Source organism: Electrophorus electricus, chromosome 4 (genome assembly GCF_041902795.1).
Source record: "Electrophorus electricus isolate QZ-2024a chromosome 4, ASM4190279v1, whole genome shotgun sequence".
In the NCBI taxonomy this organism is placed as follows: domain Eukaryota; kingdom Metazoa; phylum Chordata; class Actinopteri; order Gymnotiformes; family Gymnotidae; genus Electrophorus; species Electrophorus electricus.
The window spans coordinates 9,372,283-9,394,908 of NC_137500.1; the positions used below are offsets into that span (position 1 = coordinate 9,372,283).

Here is a 22,626-nt window from a genome sequence, read left to right on the forward strand (position 1 = left end):
ATGATAGTTTTTGCAGAATTTGATAAATGAGGCATGAAGATAGATGTGTAAACAAAACACGGTTCCTTAAATTGGTCTCTGGACTCATCCTCTTTTGTCCATCACTGCAAGCTTGTTGACACTGGCAGATACAGTGATATGACCTTCTGATGAAGACACTGCACACTGTGCTGCACCTGTAGTCCACTGAAGGCACTGGGAATGCTGTGACACACAGGGCAGCAAAGTGAGCTTATTCTTTCCAACTGCCTGTCAGGCCCACATTCTGCAGCTAGGCTCATTGATGATAGTGCATGAGAACGTAGACGAGACGCGATGCTTTGCTAGAATACTGACGAGACAAGAAGTCGATAATTATGTCTAGTCTAATAGAAACCCTTAGCCTCATTGGGGTGAGGGAAAAAAACCCTCCCACTGGCTGACAACTGACAACTGCATCCATAAAAGTAGAAGTCACAACACTTGCAAAAAATGTGCTGCCAGGACAGGATATCTGACACAGACACAGGATCCTATTTGTGCCAACACAGACTCCGGCCAACACAGAGATGACAGCAGGCACTCACGCCAAGCCTTCAAACACTGGCTGTTCACATTTGAACTCAGGCAAAATCAGTGGCTCCATAGATATGATTATAATGCCAAAAACTACTGTTCAGTCACACTTATGAGCCATGTCCTTGTTATACTAATCGTCTGATTGGGAAAGACATTAAGATTTATACAAATATGCCTGTTTGACATATTTTATCAATATATCACAGTGATTAGCATTAAGCTCTAGAAGTCAGCAAACACAGATCTACACCAACAAAATTAATAAAAGATCCATATTATGACACCTCCCCAATTGAATTCTACCATTCAGCAGAAGCGAACTCAGGTCAAAATGCTGGGAAATCTGTAACAGCCAGTGCTTATGTATGCTGCTTCATATCCATACGTTAATTTTCCTAAATCCCTCTTGGCAGTAGAACCTGTGTCACTGAATGGAACATGAGATAGCTGTGGTAATCATGTCTGTCTCCATTTAAAATGGCTTAGTGCCACAAGGAAAGGCAATCAGCAGGGTGGCGGCGTAGAGATTATGTCGGGTCTTAACTATTCTTGGTACCAGACACTGAGTTCCGCAAGGACAACTGTTTACTAGGAAATATTAGAGTGGCATTGAATATAGTGGTATCTAATTTGTGGTGGCTTCCATCTCTTGCTTGTTAGCCTAGAGTCTTGCCTAATGTTTACAATCACCCTAAAAGTGCATCTCTCAAAAGCCTTTTTAAGAGCTTTTAGAGAGTGGTGTTTGCTTAGTCTTATAAACGCTCTATACATTTTTATATACTTTATTTTTAACTTTTTGCAATGACAAATCAACATTAACACTAAATTTATTAACTATTATTAATTGAGCTCTTGCAAAAAAAAGTGTGACTTAAAAAAATAAAAATAAATAAATAAAAATCACACAAACCTGGTATAACCATTCATGTGTTATATATAACCCTTTGATGTGTTCTGTTTAAAATATCATGTATAAAAACGATGTTTGTTCAATATCATAATGTCAGTCAGCCATCATCAACGTACTCTTTCTACAGGCATGGCAAATGTTGACAGCGAACTTTGATAGTATCTGAAGACAACAACAAAAAAAAAAGACTAACTGTCAGCAAGTATTTAGTGGGAAAACAACAACCTTCTCAAGATGAGCCGATTCCCTACAATCCAGGCAAAATCCAATACAGGCACCTTTCTGGTTATTTACTCATTACCTCACTAAGAAAAAGTGTAAAGCTTTTGGTGAATTCCAAACTAGAGCAAATATCTACACCCATATGAAGTTCATACTTAGCATCAGATTGGGAAACAAAAGTGATTTAAGCTTGGCATTTCTGAAATACTCAGATACCTGTCATGGTTATTGGTGCTAGATGGGCTAGTCTGAGTATTTCAGAAATTGCTAATTTACTAGGAGTTTCATGCACAACCATCTCTAGGGTTTACAAAGAATTGTCCAAAAAAGAGAAGTTGTCCAGTGAGGGGAAGTTCTCTGGGCAAAAAAAAAACTTTGTTGATGCCAGAGGTCAGAAGAGAATGGCCAGTCTGCCTTGAGCTGATACAAAGGCAACAGTAACTCAAATAATCACTTGTTACAACCAAAATATGCAGAAAAGCATCTCTGAATGTAACATGTTGAAGTAGATGGGCTGAAGCCGCAGAAGACCACACTGGGTGCCACTCCTGTCAACTAAGAACAGGCACCTGAGGCTACAATTTACAGAGGCTTACCACAGGCTTTACCAAAGAGAAGTTTGTAAAAATGGTCTGGTCGACAAACAACCTAAAAGCATAGATCCATCCTGCCTTGTATTAATGATTCAGGCTAGTGGTAGTGTAACAGTGTGGGGTATTTAGTTTGTTGCACGTGTTGTGCTCCTTAATACCAGCTGAGCATTGTTTAAATGCCATAACCTACCTGAGTATTGTTGCTGACCATGTCCATCCCTTTATGACCACAGTGTAGCCATCTTTTGAAGGCTACTTCCAGCAGGATATCGCACCATGTCACAAAGCTCAAATCACCTCAAACTAGTTTCTTGAACATGACAAATGAGTTCACTGTACTCAATTGGCCTCGACAGTCACCCGTTCTCATTGCAATAGAGCACCTTTGGGATGTGGTGAAAAGAGATTCGCAGCTGACAAATCTACAGCAACTGCGTGATGCTATCATGTCAATATGAACCAAAATCACCGAGGAACCTTTCAGTACGTTGCTGCATCTATTCCATAATTAAGGCAGTTTTGAAGGCAAAAAAGGGTGTGGTACTCTCAAGGTGTACATAATAGATCATTTATTCCTTTATTTTTTTAAGCACTATCTTTAATTTTACCTAAGACTCCAAGTCACCATTAGCTAAAGTGTATTTGGAAATGCACCCACAACTGAAAAAAGCAGGTTCAAAAACTGCTGAATAAAAAAACAAAAAAACAAAAAACCATAACTGTCCAAAGACACCAAACTACTGAACTCACCTTTTCACTTTTTACTTTCTTCATGTTCCTACAGTCATTATTATCCATCTCCTCAGGCTCACTTTTAATGGCCAAAGGCGAAACTATTCCAGCAGTGTCAAGGGTAATATTCCCCATTGATTCAGAACAAGGCAGGTCTGCGTTTTGCCTCCCTTCAAACTGGGCATTGCGGGATGGTCCTAAGGTCAAAACTGGAGCCACACTGTCCTTTTCTGTGGCTACATTTCCAGTTGCTACTCCTTCACTTTTGTCCTTTTTACTTTTCCCAGAACCCGCTTCCTTGTCCTTTTTTCCACTTGGAACATTACGGGAAGTCTTGCTACTTTTATCTGCGCCTTTGCCTGCACTGGCCAAAGCTCCAGGGCCCATGGCTGGTCCTGTCCCCTCGTTTGTGGTCCGTCCCTGGGCCTCCTTTTTGGCCCCATCTGGGGCTGAGGACTTGCTAGTATCCTTCGTGTTCTTGTTACGCTTTGACTTAGACTTGGCATCTTTGCCCTGAGCGGGCACGGGGCTTACAAATTTGATATTGTCCGGCAGAGCCGCCACAGCACTGGGGGGCGCGGTCATTCCGCCACCGTCCTTAGTGGCAGACATCTCGAGCTTGTCCTTCTCTAGGTCGGCGTCAAGGTCGATTATCAAATTGCCAACACCAATGTCCCATTCATCTCCGCTGTCGTAAGTGTCCACCGCATTCGAGTCCACACCTTTCCCGCCTGCAGTGCCACCACTTAGGGACATCTTACTGCCAACGGCCCAAGCGCGCCACAGGGTGGTCTGACCTCCTCAGACGACTGGGCCCGTGAGGAATGCAGTAGCCTCAGGGTCGTCTTGGTTTCCCCTTCCCAAATGACCACATTTTTGCCCTGGAAACAAAAATATTGTAGAGAGAAATTAGTATTTGTTATGCTGGGTAAAGTGAACAAACCATTTATATGGACTATTCCCAATCAGATCTACATGTAACAGAGATCGAACACTTAATTTTGTATTATTCAACAATCGCATTCTGTGTAATTACGACACTTCATATATTGGGCATGGGAGTGGGGCACTTGGTCATATCAAAAGTCAAATGATGCACTAGAGTCATCAATGTTGCCTTCATTAACTCTTGAATCACAGCACGTAAGGTGTGCCTGCATGAACTGCAAATGGAACTGCTATATTTGTTTCCCTAAATTCTCCTTTTGCATTTCTTAAATGTGTGCTATACTTGAAAGTGAATGTGCAGCATTTTGGACATTATTTTGTCTTTCTGTCTGCTGTGCACATTGATTAAGTAAGGAAACCATTAAGAAAAATGGATATATTGTAAAACAAAGATGCAATAAAACATAATCTGGCCCATCACCTCAGGGGCAAGAATGATTAATGTAAACTTGTGCCGCTTAATGGCACAAGGCTGAGCCAAAGTAGTGACACTCAGTATATACGACAACTATGAGACTCTGGGAAAATCATTAGTCTTTATCCTGCCAGATTATTTTACATAGTGTGTGTGTGTGTAGTAGTAGTAGTAGTAGTAGTACATAGTATATAGTGTGTTTGTATAGTAGTACATAGTTTTATATAGTAATGTAGGAACATTTATGCTGTGAAATATACATTTAGAAATGAAACGTTGCTTTCAAACGATGACCATTTTATGATGAACATTTTTATCCTATCAGCAGTGGTCTGACAATGCTCAGACTGGACAGAGATAAGAGAAATAATGGAATTTAACCAAGGTCTAATAATTAACAGTTCAGTAAATGTTAGTGTAACCTTAAACGAAATATTAATTCATATTTCCCAAACCTTAGAAATAAAGTAATTGGAATACTTGCTCACACAAATTAGAAGGACAAATGTCGTTTAATCAGCAAACAACTGTTTCTGCTAGTGATGCTTCTGGAGAGTTTAAACCAGGATGTGATGAAAACAGGTAAATGTGCAACACAGCCGTTTAGACGACACTGACATTGTTCCACAGTTTTTCTAACTGTGGCCAGCCCTTACTAAATCTGCAGATTTGCTTTCATCACACTAACAACATGTCTCACACCAAATTATGACACACAAATAAGACATTGATAGGCAAGAGGCATTTCATGAATATAAAGACAGTTGGAAGAGGCAGATTAGAAGCTATCATGAACGAAAGTACTGACAATTACTGTCAGACCACAGTAAAAGCACATTTGGTAGGGAGAGTACCCCATCCATGTGTGACTAAAATATACGAAAACTGGCATCATACGCTCTTTTCTTCTCCAAGTAATTTGACACAGAATGACCTTTAATCAAAAGGCTATTAGCTAATGCCTGACATTATGACAAGTTAACATTTGTGCATATGTTGCCTGCACTTAAATGCAGGTTGGAGAAGATGTTCTATTTAATTAGTCCAATCAACACTATGGTGCAGGTTAGGTGGCTTTATTTAAAACACCATAAGACCATATATTAATATACATCGTCTGACTTTTGAGTGCTGTCCTGGTATGGCAATAAACACCAACCCACAATGGGAAAACAACATTTTCTACAGAACACTACACTAAAAAATGTCTATTCAATAACCTTGAGACCTGTGAATTACAAACAAAAAAACCTTTTAAATTAATGTTGTAATCAACTCACTGAGAATTTCACTGAAGTGTCTTTGAAAAAAATTTATTAACCATTTGTAAAACAACTCTTCTTTGATATTTTGATAAAAGGATATTAATTTTAAAATGCCACATTAGATATAATTCAGTTGACCAAGGATGAGAGCAATACTTTATGTACTTCAGGAGTCATAATTCCAGTCAAGCACACAACCTCTAAGACTTGAACTCAACTCCTTTGGACTCGATTACTAGTGATTCAGAAATCTGGTAGCAAAAATTACAGGAACCAGTGGAACACGTCCAGTATCAAATAGCACAAATCAAGAGTAAATTCAGTTACAAGGATGGAAAATTAATTTAATCCACAGAAGAAATCTAAATATTTAATAATTCAAATCATTCATTAGTCTAAGCTTTTATATCATATGCTGTCAGTAACACATCAGCCCGATCTATCGGACAGTTTATCATCTCCATGCACATCCTGAGAGGCAGCACTATTTAACAGGCACACCTGGGACACACACACACACACACACACACACACACACACACACACACACACACACACACACACACACACACACACACAGAGTCAAAGTGTTTTCACAGACTTGCCATTCAGGGCACCTTTCACCCAACATTCATTGTCCCTTTCAACAATGAATATCATTTTGCTTTAGACCGAAAGAAACATGTAGTATGGTCCATTAGTGAAAACACAACCCAAGGGCAGAAGTACAGTTCCTCTGAAAGTGGCCATCATTCCATTATTGACTGCGATATTGAATCAGGGATGTCATTAGCATGCGAGTCATTTCCCACCTCTGCAACACAAATCACATAAGCTCATAATTCAGTGCAAACACACATTAAGGAGGGCCAGAGCAAAAAGAAGACAGCCAATTGGCTGAACAGTAAAGAACAGCGTAAAACAGCAGTTCACACAGGACCCGGTTCGGCAGAGGTTACCATCACTAGATGTTTTAATCAAACACAAAACTCATAGGGAGGACCTTGAGAGCTGACAAAGACAAAGCTGTGGATACCAAAGAACAGACTCCTCTGACCTTAATCAAACATCACTTCATGACTATGTGCCAGCAGTAGCTTGTTTTGACCAGCAGTTAATGACCCCCCACCCCACTGCTGAAAGAACCGCTGAATAAAGTCTAAGAAATATCACTGATGCTCATCCATAAATTCTGTTACAGAAAGGTCTGTATTTGATAAGTGAAACAGATTAGTTCTGACTTGAATCAGTAATAACATTTTCTACAGCACCAGTAGGGTAACTGCACTGTACTTCCCATCTAGAAGATAGCAGGGGTTTTACACTCTGTTTTCACTGTAAACATTTGCTCATAAATACTGACCTAACTCCTCTCAACCACACACACATTAATGCATATGGCAGCATGCTGCTTTATAAACAAGGTCTCAGGCTCAGTATTGCCAACAAACATCACATACACAATAAAAGCTTTCACACTTGTTCAGGGGGCACGTTATGGGGAAAAGCTAAATGAACAGTCACCAGTGCTCAATGCACCACTGCGCTAGGCAGTGGAGTGGTGGCTTATTCTAAAAGTGAAACGAAAACGAAACATTTATGTAGCCTGGCACAGTGCCAACTACCCACTTAGACAGAGTTCACTCACTAAGAGCTCACTCATAGTGGAAGTTAACTCATTCCTCCTTCTTAGAAGATTTGCCCTTGGCTCCACAGCCATGGCGCACGACAGGCAACAACCACGCCTCCTCCAGGGGCACAGATCATCGCGCTGCCACTAACACGTGCTCCCCATGCTTCAGTGGCCCTCTCCTCGTTGCAGCTGCACTGACCCCTCCCGGTGCCCTTCCAGGGGCTATAAAATATAGCCCTCGACTAATTCAGCTCTCACTGCCGCATGATGGAGAGCACTGGAGTGCGCAGAGGAGCAGTGGAGCAGCTCCCCGTGACATGGGCCTAATTAACACAGGCATCCACAATGGACACCCCTGCCGTAAGATAAACACAAGCAGGGGGAAGGGAGAAAGGGGGGGAAAAAAATCCATCAGGCTGCTTTGCAGAAACCTTGCTGAGATGAAGAAGCTAACAATCAATACATGTCTCAGCTTCCCCGGCATCCATTGATGATTTTAAAAAGAGAGACTGTTTATGTTTTAAAAAGACAAGGGAATGATTTCGCAAAGATAAAAAACAGAATTCAAGTGCCATTACTGGGCTGGTGACAAAACTTTGGAGAGCTTCAGAGTGCAGTTCTGCCTTTCCACATCTTCGATGCTGCCTTTCATACATAATCCCCCTTTCGCTGCAAAGTAATTGACAATCTCTAATAAAGAACGGGTTTCAAAGCCGGCTGGCAGGGAGGGAAAGTGAAAGGCTCTCTGTGTAAATCAGCTCTCTATGAAGAGCTCTGGCGAGGAAGTGTGTTTGGGGGTGGTGTCTGAGAAACGACCTCTTGGTTAGATTACACACTGCATCAGATGAAAGCGCCGCTACTTGTATTTTCATCTCTCCTCTTTGGACTGCGCTTGCTCACTCATTTTCACTCTCCCTATCTCTCCCCTTTGGATTCACATTGAGCAGACGGATGGGGGAGCAGCCTGGGTGACAATGGAGGATTTATCTGAGGCTCTCACATCGACGCGATGGCACAGGGCGGCACAGGGTGGCACGGAAGCACCACCTGCTGCTGCCCGCCTCTCTCGGGTCTGGAGAACAGACAATGCCATCGCCTTTATCCACGGGGATGTTTTTTTTGCTCCCCATGGATCAACACTGCAGCTGCGACTGCATTTCATGGCTCCGATTAGGGCGGATGAGTGGCTGTCCATCGGCTGTCATTCCCAGCCAGCCTCGTAATTCACCCCGAGTCACTAGCAGCCAGCATTCAGTAGCAACACAGGCTGCATCCAGCGGTCACATTTAAACACCCACCGAGAAGCCATCTGATCCACCTAAGAGATGGGAATCAGCACCTTGCCAGAGCTTGTCTAATGGGGTGACGCGGCCATTTCACTCCACAAGAAGAAGGTTAGGGTTAGGCTTCACAGGGAGAATACTACTAAACAGTGGCTTAGCTTTTATTTAAACTTTCAGGGAGGACACCACTCACAGCACCAAACCTAACACATTACATGTGTGAGCAAAAATTATTGGGGATGAGACAAATTACACCCCCCCCCCCCAAATGTAAATGCAAAAATTGTAAAATAAATAAATGTAATAAAATGTAATAAAATAAATGTAAATGTTAAAAAGCCTAGCATTTAAACAATAAGGTGCCTAAAAAACACCTAGCTATGGCTTTGAGATGGCACTCAAATGCAATTGTCCCACTTCCTTATTACTTCAATTATACGTCAACTGTGCTGTGTAAAGAATTTAGCAGTGGAAAAGTTTTGAAAGAATGACAGTTATGCCACAAGACTCCCTGATAACCTAGCCCAGCGAGCTGCCTATCACACTCATCAACTGTGCCTTAAATAGTCCTTATTCCACACCTCTGCTCATTCATCAATATCTCCAACCTGCCATCATGCCTGCAACATACATTTGGATATAAATCACACATTTTATCGTCTATAGTATAACTCATATGGCCATGCTCGTGAAATGGACACATAAACCAGGTTCACATAATATACAGTGTTTAGTTTCGTAACTACATGCCATCATTCTAAGTACTTCAGTTGATCTTTAGCCAATATTTAAAATATGCACTGTTGTAAAAAAATGTAAAAATGAAGTTGGTGATATTGCCAGATTTTTTACTTGCTGCTGTTATTTTTTTATTAAGTTCTGATGACACACAAATCATAGATGTTGTTTCAACCCACTATCATGGCTTACCCAAACTTAAAACATTTGATTAAGTAACAAAGAACAAAATCCAATTTGTGGCACCTTAAATACGTTAGGCAACATTTCTCATTGAAAATGTTCTCACACATCTGAATTTTCCTGTGCTTTTGGATGAGTTAGAATGCCTTAGGTTCTCACAGCTCAAACCGTATTTATAAGCAAGGCAGGTATTAAAAACATTTTTTATGACCCACTTTGGTGTTTGTGGGTATTTTGCATTCAACTACGACATGGTTAAGTCTGCCCGTTTCACTGCCATGTTGAATGCCGGTAGACAAAAGCTAATTCATTAGCTAGCTAGACATCCTATATATATTTAGCTAGCTAGTTATCCAATCTAGATTTTCAAGTCTGACATACTAACAGGTGATATCGATATATCTATCTGTCTAGAGTGAAAAGGGGTCAATATAGCCAAACTTATTTCCCTTGATATTGAATTTCCCTGGTGAGCTAATAAAACCTTGCTTTCTGGCTAGTCTACCCTGCCATATTTGTGTATCAAGACAACCTCTAACGTTACCTAGCTAGGTTAGATCATTTAAACTCTAAAAATAAAAAATTGGTTGAAACAAAAAATTTTAAAGCAAGTTTTCATTAGTCTTTTTGTGTTATGCCAACTGCTGATAGACGTTGCGTTGCTCTAACAAAATATATTAAGCATCATCATACTTGATACAAAAAGACTTGCAAAATGTTTTTGTTCACCCAATGCAAAACTGCAAGAAAACAAAAAAGAAAAACGTAGGACAGAATTCACTAGTTTTGTCATCATCAGGTAATGACAATGACATTTCACAATTTAAGATTTCGGAGTTAGAGAGGTGTACTGTATAGAACATGGAGGTCCCACACATCTGGAAGATTTCTGGAACAGAATTCAGTAAATGTGTTTTGTGAAAACATTTTTTAAAGACTAGCTGTCAGATTTGTTGATTTGTCTCCTCTAAATTCATGAAATGCAGATTTATGCCTGTCCTCACAAGTTCTTATCAACTACACCAAAGCATCATGAAACGGTATATTAAATTCAACGGTAAATTTAACGGTATATTAAATTTAAATTTTACATTTAAAGGCTAAAAATTGAATAATAATTTAATAAATGCTCACACTGATTACACCTTTAGTAACAACTTAATGCAAACATAATGCTAATAGGTATTACAAAAGAAATTTTAAAAGAGCGTTCCATGAAAGTTTCCTAGAAGGCTGTCCAGTGGACTACCATCATCATATTTTTCCTAATGAGAGTGCCGGTTATCAGACTGGAGAAAACATGTGCACAAATGCAAAAGGACATGAAGTGTGGAGAACATTGGGAACAGGATGAATGTCTGCTTTCCTGCCGGCAGCAGTGAGCTGTCATCACCTGTGGTGTGGCGCGGCAAAGCTGCCGTCTCTCGCCAAGCCTCCCTCCTCCTGCAGCGCAGTGCTGACTGGTCTCCTGCGACAGGCCACTGCTCAGCCACCAGTGAAGCACAGCACCACCATTTGCTAGCAATTATTTGCCTGGGAAGATTTATATCAAAATGCTACATATTAATCATTAGGGCTTCCGTGTCTGGACAAGGCTTGGCGTGTGTTGTGCTCCTGGACTGTGTAAGGCGTGTTCAGGCACGGCTTCCCTCGCGTTGTGCTCCTGGACTAAAGCGTGTTCAGGCATGGCTTCACTCACGCCGTGCTCCTGGAGTGTCCAAGGCATATTGAGGCACGGCTTCACTCACGCTGTGCTCCTGGACTGTGCAAGGTGTGTTCCCAAGCACGGTTTTGCTCATGCTGTGCTCCTAGACTCTGTAAGGCATTTTCAAGCATGACTTCCATGCTGCTGTGCTCCTGGACTCTGCATAGCATGATCGGTGCATAGATTCACAGGTGCTTTTTATTTCAAACAAGGGGTTCACCCGAAAAAAGTAAATCATCCCAAAACAACCTTGGACCATGTGTGTCAGAACTCAGCCTTTGGTTGAAGTCATCTAATTTAGCTGAAGTCATCTAGTGCTACTTGGTCGAAGTCATCTAATTTACTGAGAAATGATAAGTCTCTTGGCACAATACACGATGACATTAGAAAAAGTTTTCAAATTTTTCCCCAGATATGACTCCAAAACTACCTGAATTTCCAGAAATTAAAAGTGCTTGTTAAAACTTCCAAGAAATGAAACCTGCTGATGAAATAGTCTCTAGAAGTGTAAGGGGCTAAGAGCTGTCTCCACCTTAAGATTCTTTCTAGCTCTGCAAAATAGCAACTTGCTCAGGCCCTTAATTACAGGAGCAGAACTTTTCTAACAAGCTATTTCTGAGTGGCTGCCTGGCGCTGAGAGGCTGGTTGTTCTATGTGGAGAGCCACACCGAGGCTCGCCTGTGTAATTGGATTGTGTGCTTGAGCTGCTCACTGAAATAGAAATTCGCGGGGTGCACCAAGTGATGGGAATCAAGAATCCAGAGAGGTCAGCCAGGCTCCATCTCAGCAAAATGTCAGGAGCATGGGCTGCTCGGAAAAGCAGCAGGGCTCCGATCTGTGACGGCACGCAGCATACCATTTCGTGGACATCCCAACCCTCCCCCTCCTTTTAACACAGGCTGTCTAGGTTCCACCTGCTGCCAGGCTGTCGATTAAGTTGAAGTAGGTGGGCTTTCAGCACACACACGCTCTCACAGAGCAGAGTGCCCGCCTTGCTTGGGCAACATTCCAATCTGTGTGCTATGTGCAGTGCCCAGAGTGCTTAGATATTGCTCTTATGCACTCAGATAAGGACCCAGGAGGCAGAAATGAAACATTTCCTGCATATTTTCATCTCAACTCCCATGATGCACATCTCAGTAAAGCAGGCTGGCAACTTGAGTCCTATTTAACTCTGTGCAGGGAGCAGCAGGCAGAGGAAGCAGACGGCAGGATGACAGGCCCTGTAGGACATGAATCTTGTAGCAGAGTGCGATACAGGGCTGGAGGCTCTTACAGCCTTTACGGCACACATAATTTCCAGGCCTTTCACGGACAGAGAGGAAACAGTACTTTCAAGCACCTATGGTCTTACTTGAGTCTCCATTTTTAGAAGCCAAACAAGAAGCCAGGCTGATTGCCCACATTTGCTGACGAAGTGCACAACTTATCTACATACCACCAACTGACAGAAAACATTTAAATACCTAATACAATGTTGCCATTAAACAAAAATATAATTAAACTTTCAAACAGCACAAAGAGTGATACTGGGGTAATAAAAAACTGGAATATAGGCCTAACAGATCAGAACCATACCAGCATACATGTGTCCAGTAAATGTTCAGCCAGATTAAGTGTATTTAAACTGGAAAAAAAGAAAACTCCACAAAATGAACATGTTCAACTGAACATATTTCTCAGAGAGAAAGTGTCAAAATTTCATTTCTAATTATTGGCATCACTTCATACATTTTTTTATTTTTTAGTACAGAAAAAATAAAATAACCAAGCTTTGCAAATATGTACACTGAAACTGTTAATCTGAAATTGAGAACTAGTCTGTTTCTCAGGACAATTATAACCACTGCTACACATAGCATATAATTTAACTGGTCTTAGTCACGAATTACTGTGCCCTTCTGACCACACACTCATTTTCCCCATCTAATTTCCCACACATGCTGTTTACTCCAAACTCGGCTAACAAAACTGCAAACACACACCCCCTCCCAGCATGGATTAGCCATTCTACACTGCTGCCTGTTAAGGTCTTTCCCCTTGTTGAAAGCATGACAGATGAACAAAATGATGTTTAATGTTTCCTTTTCATTATTTCCCTTTCCAGACATTAAGATATAAAAACAAAAACAAAACAAAAAAAACTCCAAGAAGGGGAAAACACTGAATAGAGACCATGTTGGATGAGGTCCGTGTATGCTCTGAGGAAGGACTAAAAGCATCCCTCTTCATCTGCCTGTAGTTACTGACGCTGACGGAGTGCTCACATTTAAGCAGAACCATGGATGACACCAGATGAGCTTCACACATGTTCCGCTACATTAAGCATGTCTCGTTACAGCTGCTGATGTTTACCATTATCAGTCACATGTAATAAGCGGTGATTAAAAAAGGATGAAGGTTATTATAAGGCAATGAACATGAGGACCACTGAAGGCTGAAAGCTGCCAATCAGCTTTCGTTCGTAATGAAGTTCCTGTCTGCTTCGTGTAGCTTTGAACATGGATCCACGTGGTCTATGCATGGCTAGCTCAGAGGCACGCAACACTGACCAATGGGTCTTCATCTAACTCGGCCGGGTATTCCATTTACCATACATCCATACGGGTCATTGGGGTGTCACTCTTTGGCAAAATGGAATCTGGTTGCTTTTAGCTTGATTGTATGTTTGCTATGAATGCTTGTATGCATTCTGCTCTCATTGACGTCTGCTATCGTTTCATCTTTCATGTTTTAGAAGGTGGTCAGGGGACATCTAGGTTTAACTACACTGACAATTTAAATTCTAAGTAATTTTCTGAGATTTTAACAGCTCTAGTTTATAAACCATTCAACACACTGCGTCAAACATGCCCACTTATCTAGCTCATGAGCTAATTAATGTGCCATTACAACAGCACTAAATGCTAGACCTTTTTTATACTGCTCATACCACTCATGAAATGTAAATTAACTGACAAATTGTCTCAGGTATGACAAGGTAGTTTAGTGGACCTGATCAAGCCTTGACACTTCAGGGTTTTTTTTTTTTTTAAATCTCCGCTGCAGATCCAACACTTGTGGCTCTCATGTCATAGTACTCCTGCTGGCATAGATTATTGATCAATTAAATACTTAAATGAAGTCAAGAGCAGTCAGCCCTCAGCCCTGCAGGGATTGGATTTATCCTCAGCCGATTTCCAAATGAGTACAGTTCAATAAATCATCTTTAATAGCTCAGCCCACTGCCTACATGCCAGATGTTAATACAGGAAATCTAAAGAGTGTAGCCTGAGCTAGAAAAGCCTGATATTTACCAGGTAGGTCACACCCGAGAGAGAGCGTGAGCGAGGGAAAACAGAGCGTGAGACCCCCCCACTTTCACATGTGGTTGCCAGTGGAATTTCAGGCACTGAAGATGACCACAAACACAAACCACAACCAACAGCCTGCTGAGGACTGAGGCTGCACATCATTTATAGAGTCATGCATAACCAAGAGTTGAAGAGCACAAACCTTAAACAGGCTCAAATTAAGCACTGAAATCCAAACAAGCGACAGAGGGAACACACAGTTCGCTCTTCAACGGGGATCCAGCTCAGAGAAGGCCACACAGCCCCGGGCGAGCGCTCGAACATGCCAAGGAGTGTGTGCCAATGCGCCGCCCGTGCTGCGGCGTCCGCCCACCCGCAACACTACTTCAAATGGGGAGGGGGGTGAGAGGGGCCGGGCATTCTGAATACACTCATTTCCAACACGTTCACGTTCATGGTGTTCGTTACCATTGCTTGTCTAGTCTGCTGCAGATCCCCTTGCGCTAAACCGAACAAGCTTATAAGAGTGGAATAGCATGGGTCGGTGGAGGAACACTGGAGCCTGTGCAGTGCATGCGGGTGCACAGAGGAATGTGTTATATCAACAATGACATAACCTACAGGGCAGATAAAGCAGGGCCCTCCCTCACCCCACAGCAGTTATTTAGATAACTAAGGCTTTGGGCTCCACATGTCAAAGCTGGTTCTTCTAAGCTACAGTTTTCTAATATCAAGCTCCAATTAACCAGAACCTTCAAATCCTACTAAATCGTTTTCCCAAAGGTAATGTTACATCTGTTGTCAGCAGGCTCAGGCAGGGAGGGGACATTTGCTGACTACTGTATGATTGCAGGTAGCGGTATCCAATTAGTGGAGACAGAAAGCGACAGCCTACTGTTTAAATATTCAGTTTTAGGTTCGGAGCATGATAAAATGGGTCTTTTTTCCCCCCCTTATTTAGGTAATTATTTTTAATAATAATTTACTCCAAATATTAGGCATGTAGTGTGTTAAAAGGGTATTCCACCCACCATGCTGTTGCTTCAGATCCTAAATTAGGATTTCTTCCTACTGATCTACAAACCCTGAGCACACTGTGAAATCCCCAGTGTGTCACAAAACCTTCATCTGATCGAGAGGCAAAATATGAGTTCAAATATTAAGTTTCATTACATGGGTCCAGAGCTGAGGCAAATACCTATAGCTGTGTAAAACGGATTTACATTTATTACAATCATGTGATATTAATATTTTCAAGCACAGTACTCCTCCCACCATTCCCTTAGAGCCCTTTAAAGAAAATCTGGGCAAAAGAATCTTAGATGTCACATTCTACAGAGGTAATTTCAGCAAGTGCTATTTCCACATTTCAGAAAAATTGCTTCACCTCATTTTTGTTTCCAGTGAGGCACTTCTTATCTAATTACAGCACTCATAGATCCTAGATCAGGCGTGACCAAAAAACAACGCTAGACAAACTTAGCAACACCCTTCAGGGCTGAACAGTATATAGTGCTTGCTATCACAGTGTTCACTTTTGCAGTACTACTTGCACAGAATGTGACAATATGCAAATAAGTAATCTAACAAACCACAGGGTATTTTTATTGTGTGTAGTAAGCATCCTTAGCAATCTCTGCATTCCAGATAAGTGCTCTGTGGGTGTCTTAATCGATTACTGTGATCACATGATTCAGCAAGCATACATCATAGCCCCAAAACATCACTACATGTAACAATATCACAGTGTTTTGTCCATATCATGCAAGCCTACAATCCAATTAATTCCTACAAAAACATTACAACAGACTCACTAGAATTTACCCAGCATATCCATCCATCCATCTATAGCACACAAATCATACACACACACAGAGCTAATTTCAACACAATTTCATAAACATGCTTTTCATACATTGTTTGTCTGCTGTATTCTGTAACCATGTTAGCATTCAACAGGAACTAGAAACAACACGACACTTTCAGTTAACAGTGGACCTAATTAGTAGGCTAATGTGTATTGCAACATGAACACCCACACCTGGACATTTAGACCATTTAATGTCCCCTGAGATGCACTAAAACACTTGCGCTACCAGAAATGTGGTCTAATGGGCAGGACTCGATGGGTGTTTATTTGCACAGTATGAAGGAGCCAGGCAACCACGCGAGCGCCTCTCATTACGTGATGAGAGTAGGACAACAACTAAGTGAGACAGCACATAGACAAGCTTTCCAAGAAACACGAGAGCATTCTGGAGGGGCTGTTTGGCAGCTCCAGTATCTGAGGAACCTAATCTAGACAGTGCTCCAAGAAAATGACAAGACTAGGCCACTGGCACCAGTATAAATCATCAGCTCAATGAAGTCACCGGCAACGGCATGATTATTCTGTCTGCTCACCAATCGCAGCGGGTGGCTTCTAAATGCTGTTTGGATTCAAGTAAAGCTAAAATAACCAGCACTGGTCTTCCCAATACATGCTGGAAAATGTTCATTTTCAGATTTTAAAATAACTGAGGGAATACACATATATACATGAAAAACCTGGAATGAAGCTACATAAAACACTTTCAAACAGATTTAAAGATGAAAATGAAAACGTGCTTACCGTTTTCATGAAATGAAGAGGTCAGGGAGTTGATTAATGGTCTCATTACAGACTAGCTGGGCATTTGCTGCTTTTAATCATTAATCCAAGAGATGGGGTTTTAGGAGCCTCAAGTGAATGCAACCACATTTCTCAGACTAAAACTGGCTGTAGGTTTCCTGTCAAAATCTCACACACATTGTGCAGCACCTGCTCAATAAATTGTAGGTAGCTACCGTAGTTAGCAAACTAGACTCACAACTGGCAAACCATGTAATTTTTCTTTTGTCTTCCACCAAGCACACTTAAAGAGCCTAGAATGAAAGTTGGATGTGAGAATGCAGAATACAAGAGAAAGGAGGCTGTCACCAGGGCACCAGCTGCCAGAAGGATCCACAGCAACGATCCAATCAAGCAGCCCAATGAGCACAAACAGGAAGACGTGTGTTCCACCAATGGCTTCGCACGAGGCATTGCTCAGACCACACTACTACTAATCTGCCTCACCATGACCCAGAAGGGGGCAAACATACAACAATAAAAGCAAAAAAACCCCACATAAATATGAGAATGGCTCCTACCAGTTACATACACTTGTGGTAAGAACATGTTTATTACTGGACTATAGAGTTGCTTTGTCTTAAAACATGAGTCAACTGGGCCAAGTTATAAGTTGCAGCTCTGCCCGATTACGTTTCATGATTTGAACAATTAGGTTTGAAGAACTAGGTTAGCAACTGTGCTGTTCTTCTCATTCTCGTTGATGAGTCTTAGGAATGAGAACATATGGAAACATATGGATTATGGATAAAATAGGTCAACCTTTACCTCCAAATACACCAGACAAAGCCTCTTATAATAAGATCTCCAATTTAGGCAGAGCAGTCCTCAACGAAGGCATCCCAGAGCAGTCTCTGGATTATGTGCTGCAGTGTGTTCTGTTTGGACAGGTTGCATGGATTACTGCATGCTTATCTTTTGGCTTCAGTCTCGTCAGTGAAGCCTTTGCCTAGTTTAAGCCTACTGCATTCTGCTCCAGTGCTCCTGGGCCAAGATGGGGCAGCTCCTAAGTAAACCATCCACCCCACTGGTGGTTTACCAGTAGAGGAGAAAACTCTGCACACGAATAAGAGAGACAGAAGCCAAGACATCACTCAAGGTTACTCCACTGCAAAAAGGGTGTTGATTCCACAAAAACAGTTTAAGGGAAGAAAAACATGCAACAAAGACAAAACTGCAGCTGATGAGTATGTAAAAATATCTAGAACACAACAGTTTTAATTGTATATTTTATTTAATGTGTATTTCATATCTTTTTTTGCCATTTTTGTAGTAATGGAATCCAACACTGCCACTGCTGCCGGGCCCTGGAGAGAGGTCTGCTCCAGAGTCTGGGCCCTATTCTCAATTCACTAGTCCTACTTGTCTGGAAAATAGGCTCACAGAACCCTGAAAATCAGTGATGTTATTCTCCCTTTAACAATATGGTGAGCTGTCTAAGGAAGCTTTCACAAAGTAGCTTTCTGAAAGCAAAGCAAAACTCTCCTTCAGGGAGTGGGCAGTACCAAGTAAGTAAACAGACAGTGAGAGAAACCACACTGAGAGAAAGTCAAAAGGAACAAGATGATCACTAAAAATTTAAAAAACTAAACAGACTTGGACTCTCTTTCATAATAAGATTCAGTAATCTTTGTTTTGAGTATCGTACAGCTTGAGATACTCAAAAAGAGCCAAAACTAGATTTTCCTCCATTCTGGAGTGGAGAGAAGGCATTCTCAATCCTAATTGGTCCATGCTCAGTGGAAAAGTTGACAGGTTTCAGCTTTCTGTGCTGTTTAAAGCCATGAAGTGCATTGCTCAGGATAGAAGAGTGTGCTAGAGTCACTGTGCACCTTGCTCGTTATACAAGTACATAAAGAAGTGTGCTTGGGAGAGTCTGAAAAGGTGTTGCGCGAGTTTGAAAAGGCACGGGTATACCACGAGTACTCGAGTCCTCAATTACCCATTCAAGTGCTGAAATTCCAATAATTAAAATCACTAGTCTAATTCACTATTTTTTATGTTTCACCAGGGAAAGAGAGAAAATACGAAAGGTCAACAACTCAGAAAAATTCCATTTTTAGGTTTTAGTCATGCGAGCATGCATATTATATTTTATTTCTCCAAAACAGGACTGCCTTCAACATTAGTATATTGCCACTGACACATTTCCAAACACACATTGTTAAAGACATGATGGAGAAGGCAGAGGCAGCTCTCTGAACAACTAACATATTAGCATATCGTCCACTGAGGAGAAAAATTCTCAACTAAGGAGAAAGATGAGTCCTCATCTGTATCCAGGATTATATCGGTTAGCTAGTTCAGCTCAAATCTGTAAGGCAGCCTCCGTTATTCATCCAAAATGAAAACTACTGATTTCTCTCATCTTTTTTGGAATAATTCAACCTGTTTTTGAATAAGCTACAAATTTTTAGTCACCACTTAGACTACCTAAAAGAGTTAGCCTGAGTTTGGGTAAATTACGCTTTGGGGTTGGGTTGGTGGTACTTTTTTCTTAACTCCTGTGGATATTCAAATACAAAAATCATTTTGAATGCAAGTTTGAAGTACAGTCTTAGAATCTTGGTGCTTAAAACTCACTTGGTGCCATTGCATGTAGGAGAATGACCCAAGCCCTGCTGCCCTGGCAACTAAGGATTTTGATGATAGAAATAAATGATTCAGCACAAGAGTCAAAATGAGCAAAAACCACCTGGGACAATTTTTCACCCCATTTTTCACACTCCACAAATTCTATAAGTAACCATATGAATTCAGAACATGAATATGGCTCAATGGAGCTAGAGTTATAGTCTGCAAACGAACTGCTCAGTAGCTCCCTATAGTATTACTGTCTATGCACAGAGTGGTAAATATAAAATTCACAGAAGAAAAATATTAAAAGTACCTATATATAGCAATTGTGGTTGGAGGTATGCTGTGTGTGAATGAGGATATCCATTTGAACAGAGCTCTCAGTATTACAGGGTCTATATGACAGATCTCTTGCTTTCAGCTTTCAGACACTCTCCTCTCATGCACAACAGGCTCAAATAACACTATTTTTTCTGTCAAAATAAATCATGTTTTATTGCATCATGCATCAATTTGTTCGAACAAAGTGGGCTTTTTTTCGAAGTCCTCTAAGGCATCACTTGCTAAGTATCACATATCAACAGCTTGGTGTAAAGTTAGCTAGTAAGCAGACTAAAACTGTATAGTAAGCAGCAATCATGTACAAAGCAATAAATCAACAATTTTAAAGCAAACAACTAAGGTTATTTTCAGTATGACTATATTGAACTACCCAGACACTGTATGGCAGTACAGTCACAGACTCCTTATCTGAGTCGATTTACACACAGTATACACATTAGACTCTAGCCTACACAAACAGGATAACACTCTGGGATACTGTGCTCAACACTTCAAGATCAGACCCATGGAATAAGACAAAACTGTTTAGTGTTGTAATAACTAAATATACCCTCAATGCAATTTCAAAATCTGATCATAGATATGCTAGTGAATTCACAGAGCAAGAGGTGTCACAGATCTGGGACGGCTCTGCTCCTGTGTCATTGAGGAGTGTATGTTACTGGGGATATGCAGACAAAGACTTCGTAATTGGTCTAGCCAATTTCTGGGTGTGGCAGATGTCATCTTTGCCAACATGGGTCACAAGGTGAAACCATTGAGAATCACTTCAATGGCACGTCCACGATGAAAAGGCCTGCTATTGGTGGGTGGAGAAGGGGCCGACAGGAAGAAGACACTGGGACAGTGAAACGGCCTTGCTGTGAAGCCAAGCCTTCTCTAAGGCAGGACAGCGATTATGGGGCAGACGGCTTGGCTACACCCTGCCATCTGTGCACAGGAAAATATAAAACTGTCACACACAAAAAAACCCCCACATTTCAAAGTACTGTATATAGCAGTTGTGGGTGGAGGTATGCTTAGAGAGACAGCAAGCATGATAGCAACACTCCCTGCATCTCATAGCTTGAGGGTTGCGGGAGTTTCCTTGTTCTACTCAAATGTCATGCAGACAAACCAAAAAAAGTGTAAGATGGGAGGTTGTTATAATGAAGCTATAGCTGAATACTCAGCCACTCTGACATCTGATCCTATTATATTATCAGGCACACAGAGTTTCTGACATCCAGAGGGCCATATTTTACAACGCAAATAACAGGTGGAACTGTCAAATTCAGCCATTAACATGACATCCATCATTATCTCAGAAAGTAACGAGTCATCTGATTTTTTATGGCCTTTTATGATTTTTTAGTCATCTTTATGACTTATCAGTTTAACTCTTCACAACCAGCATCACATCAACACCAGCAAGTCATGGTGTTGGGGCTTAAAACAGTCAACAATCAGCACGGCAGGCCTACCTGTTTGATGTAATCAAAATGAGCAGTACAGAAAGCAGCTTCCTACTGAGTCAGAAGGAATGCAATTCAAAACATCCAAAACTCCTCCCTGTGAGCAAATTCTCAGAACCCTTTTTACCTATTCTGTCTTCTGTTCCCACTGCTTGTCCCAATATCTCTATACAGCTGTCATTCACCCTGTTGTCAGGCTTCCAGTTGAGCTGGCGGTCAGTAGATGCAGCAGAACCATGTTCAGTCTAACTAGGCTTTATCTGACTAGCAGCGGCTGCTCTGATGCAGCAAAGCGGCTGCTACGAAATTACTCTGTACCAAAACCTGGAAAAGCCAGAGGCAATTAAAAAGCACAAATTCAGTTTTGCACAAGGCTAGTACACAACCTGTAGTGATAGTATTATTCTTTTTTTCATAAATTGTGGGAGGGTCCACATCAATCTGTGAAATATTCAACAATGAAAACCATGTAATTTGCCCAAGTAACCATGAAACATGTACAGAAAAAAAAAAAAAAATTAATACTAAACTAATATAATAATTATTACTTGAAATTATTAACCGAATTTCTGTAGCATATCACCTGGCAAATTCAAAATGCAGAATCATTAATTTATACACTAATTTACCAACACTACTGTATTACAATTTGTGGCAGTATAATAACTGTCCATATTGTGTAGTCTTCAATTCCATACAGCCCCACACAAACATCAAAGACCCCTGCGATTACTAGCTCACTCCTTAGATAATAGTACTTCATACAACTAAATACAATCAGTTAACTGCATCCTACTACAATGAGTCAGCAGCTGATACCAAAGTCTGATTTTGATTAAAAAGCACTTAATCAGTTTTCACCCAACTTCCTATTGTCCATTTATTTCCTGTTCCACCCTGGAAACCAGTAGTTGCTCTATAGAGAAAAAGTATTTGCTATGTTTCTGCTGCTCAGACTTCCTTCATTGTGTTTCATTAGTGTCTGCCCATGTCAACATGGTTCTATATTTTGACTTGCAGGCAAAGAGCAGCAGTAGTTCAGTGACATACATGGGTAGTCGCACTGTTAATCTTACAGCAGCTTCAAAGGGCTCAGGTTGAACAGGGCAGCAAGAGTGTGGTCTT

The 22,626-nt window shown here is 41.1% G+C and overlaps 1 protein-coding gene across 7 annotated transcripts in view; it reads right to left on the reverse strand.

Annotated features, from left to right (window-relative positions):
- Nucleotides 1–22,626, reverse strand: part of znf609a (zinc finger protein 609a) — a 77,301-nt gene that overhangs the window by 50,502 nt on the left and 4,173 nt on the right. For 5 of the 7 annotated variants that reach the window (XR_014123136.1, XM_081712240.1, XM_035522868.2 and 2 more), the window contains exon 2: nt 3,034–3,896. Coding sequence is in view for 6 of the 7 variants with exons in the window: in XM_081712240.1 (XP_081568366.1) it covers nt 3,034–3,771 (738 nt within the window). In the remaining variant the exon portion in view is untranslated. Of the gene's footprint in view, nt 1–3,033; nt 3,897–10,873; nt 11,454–17,089; nt 17,437–22,626 lie in introns of those variants that run through there. The other 2 variants (XM_081712242.1, XM_081712243.1) reach the window with 2 other exon arrangements.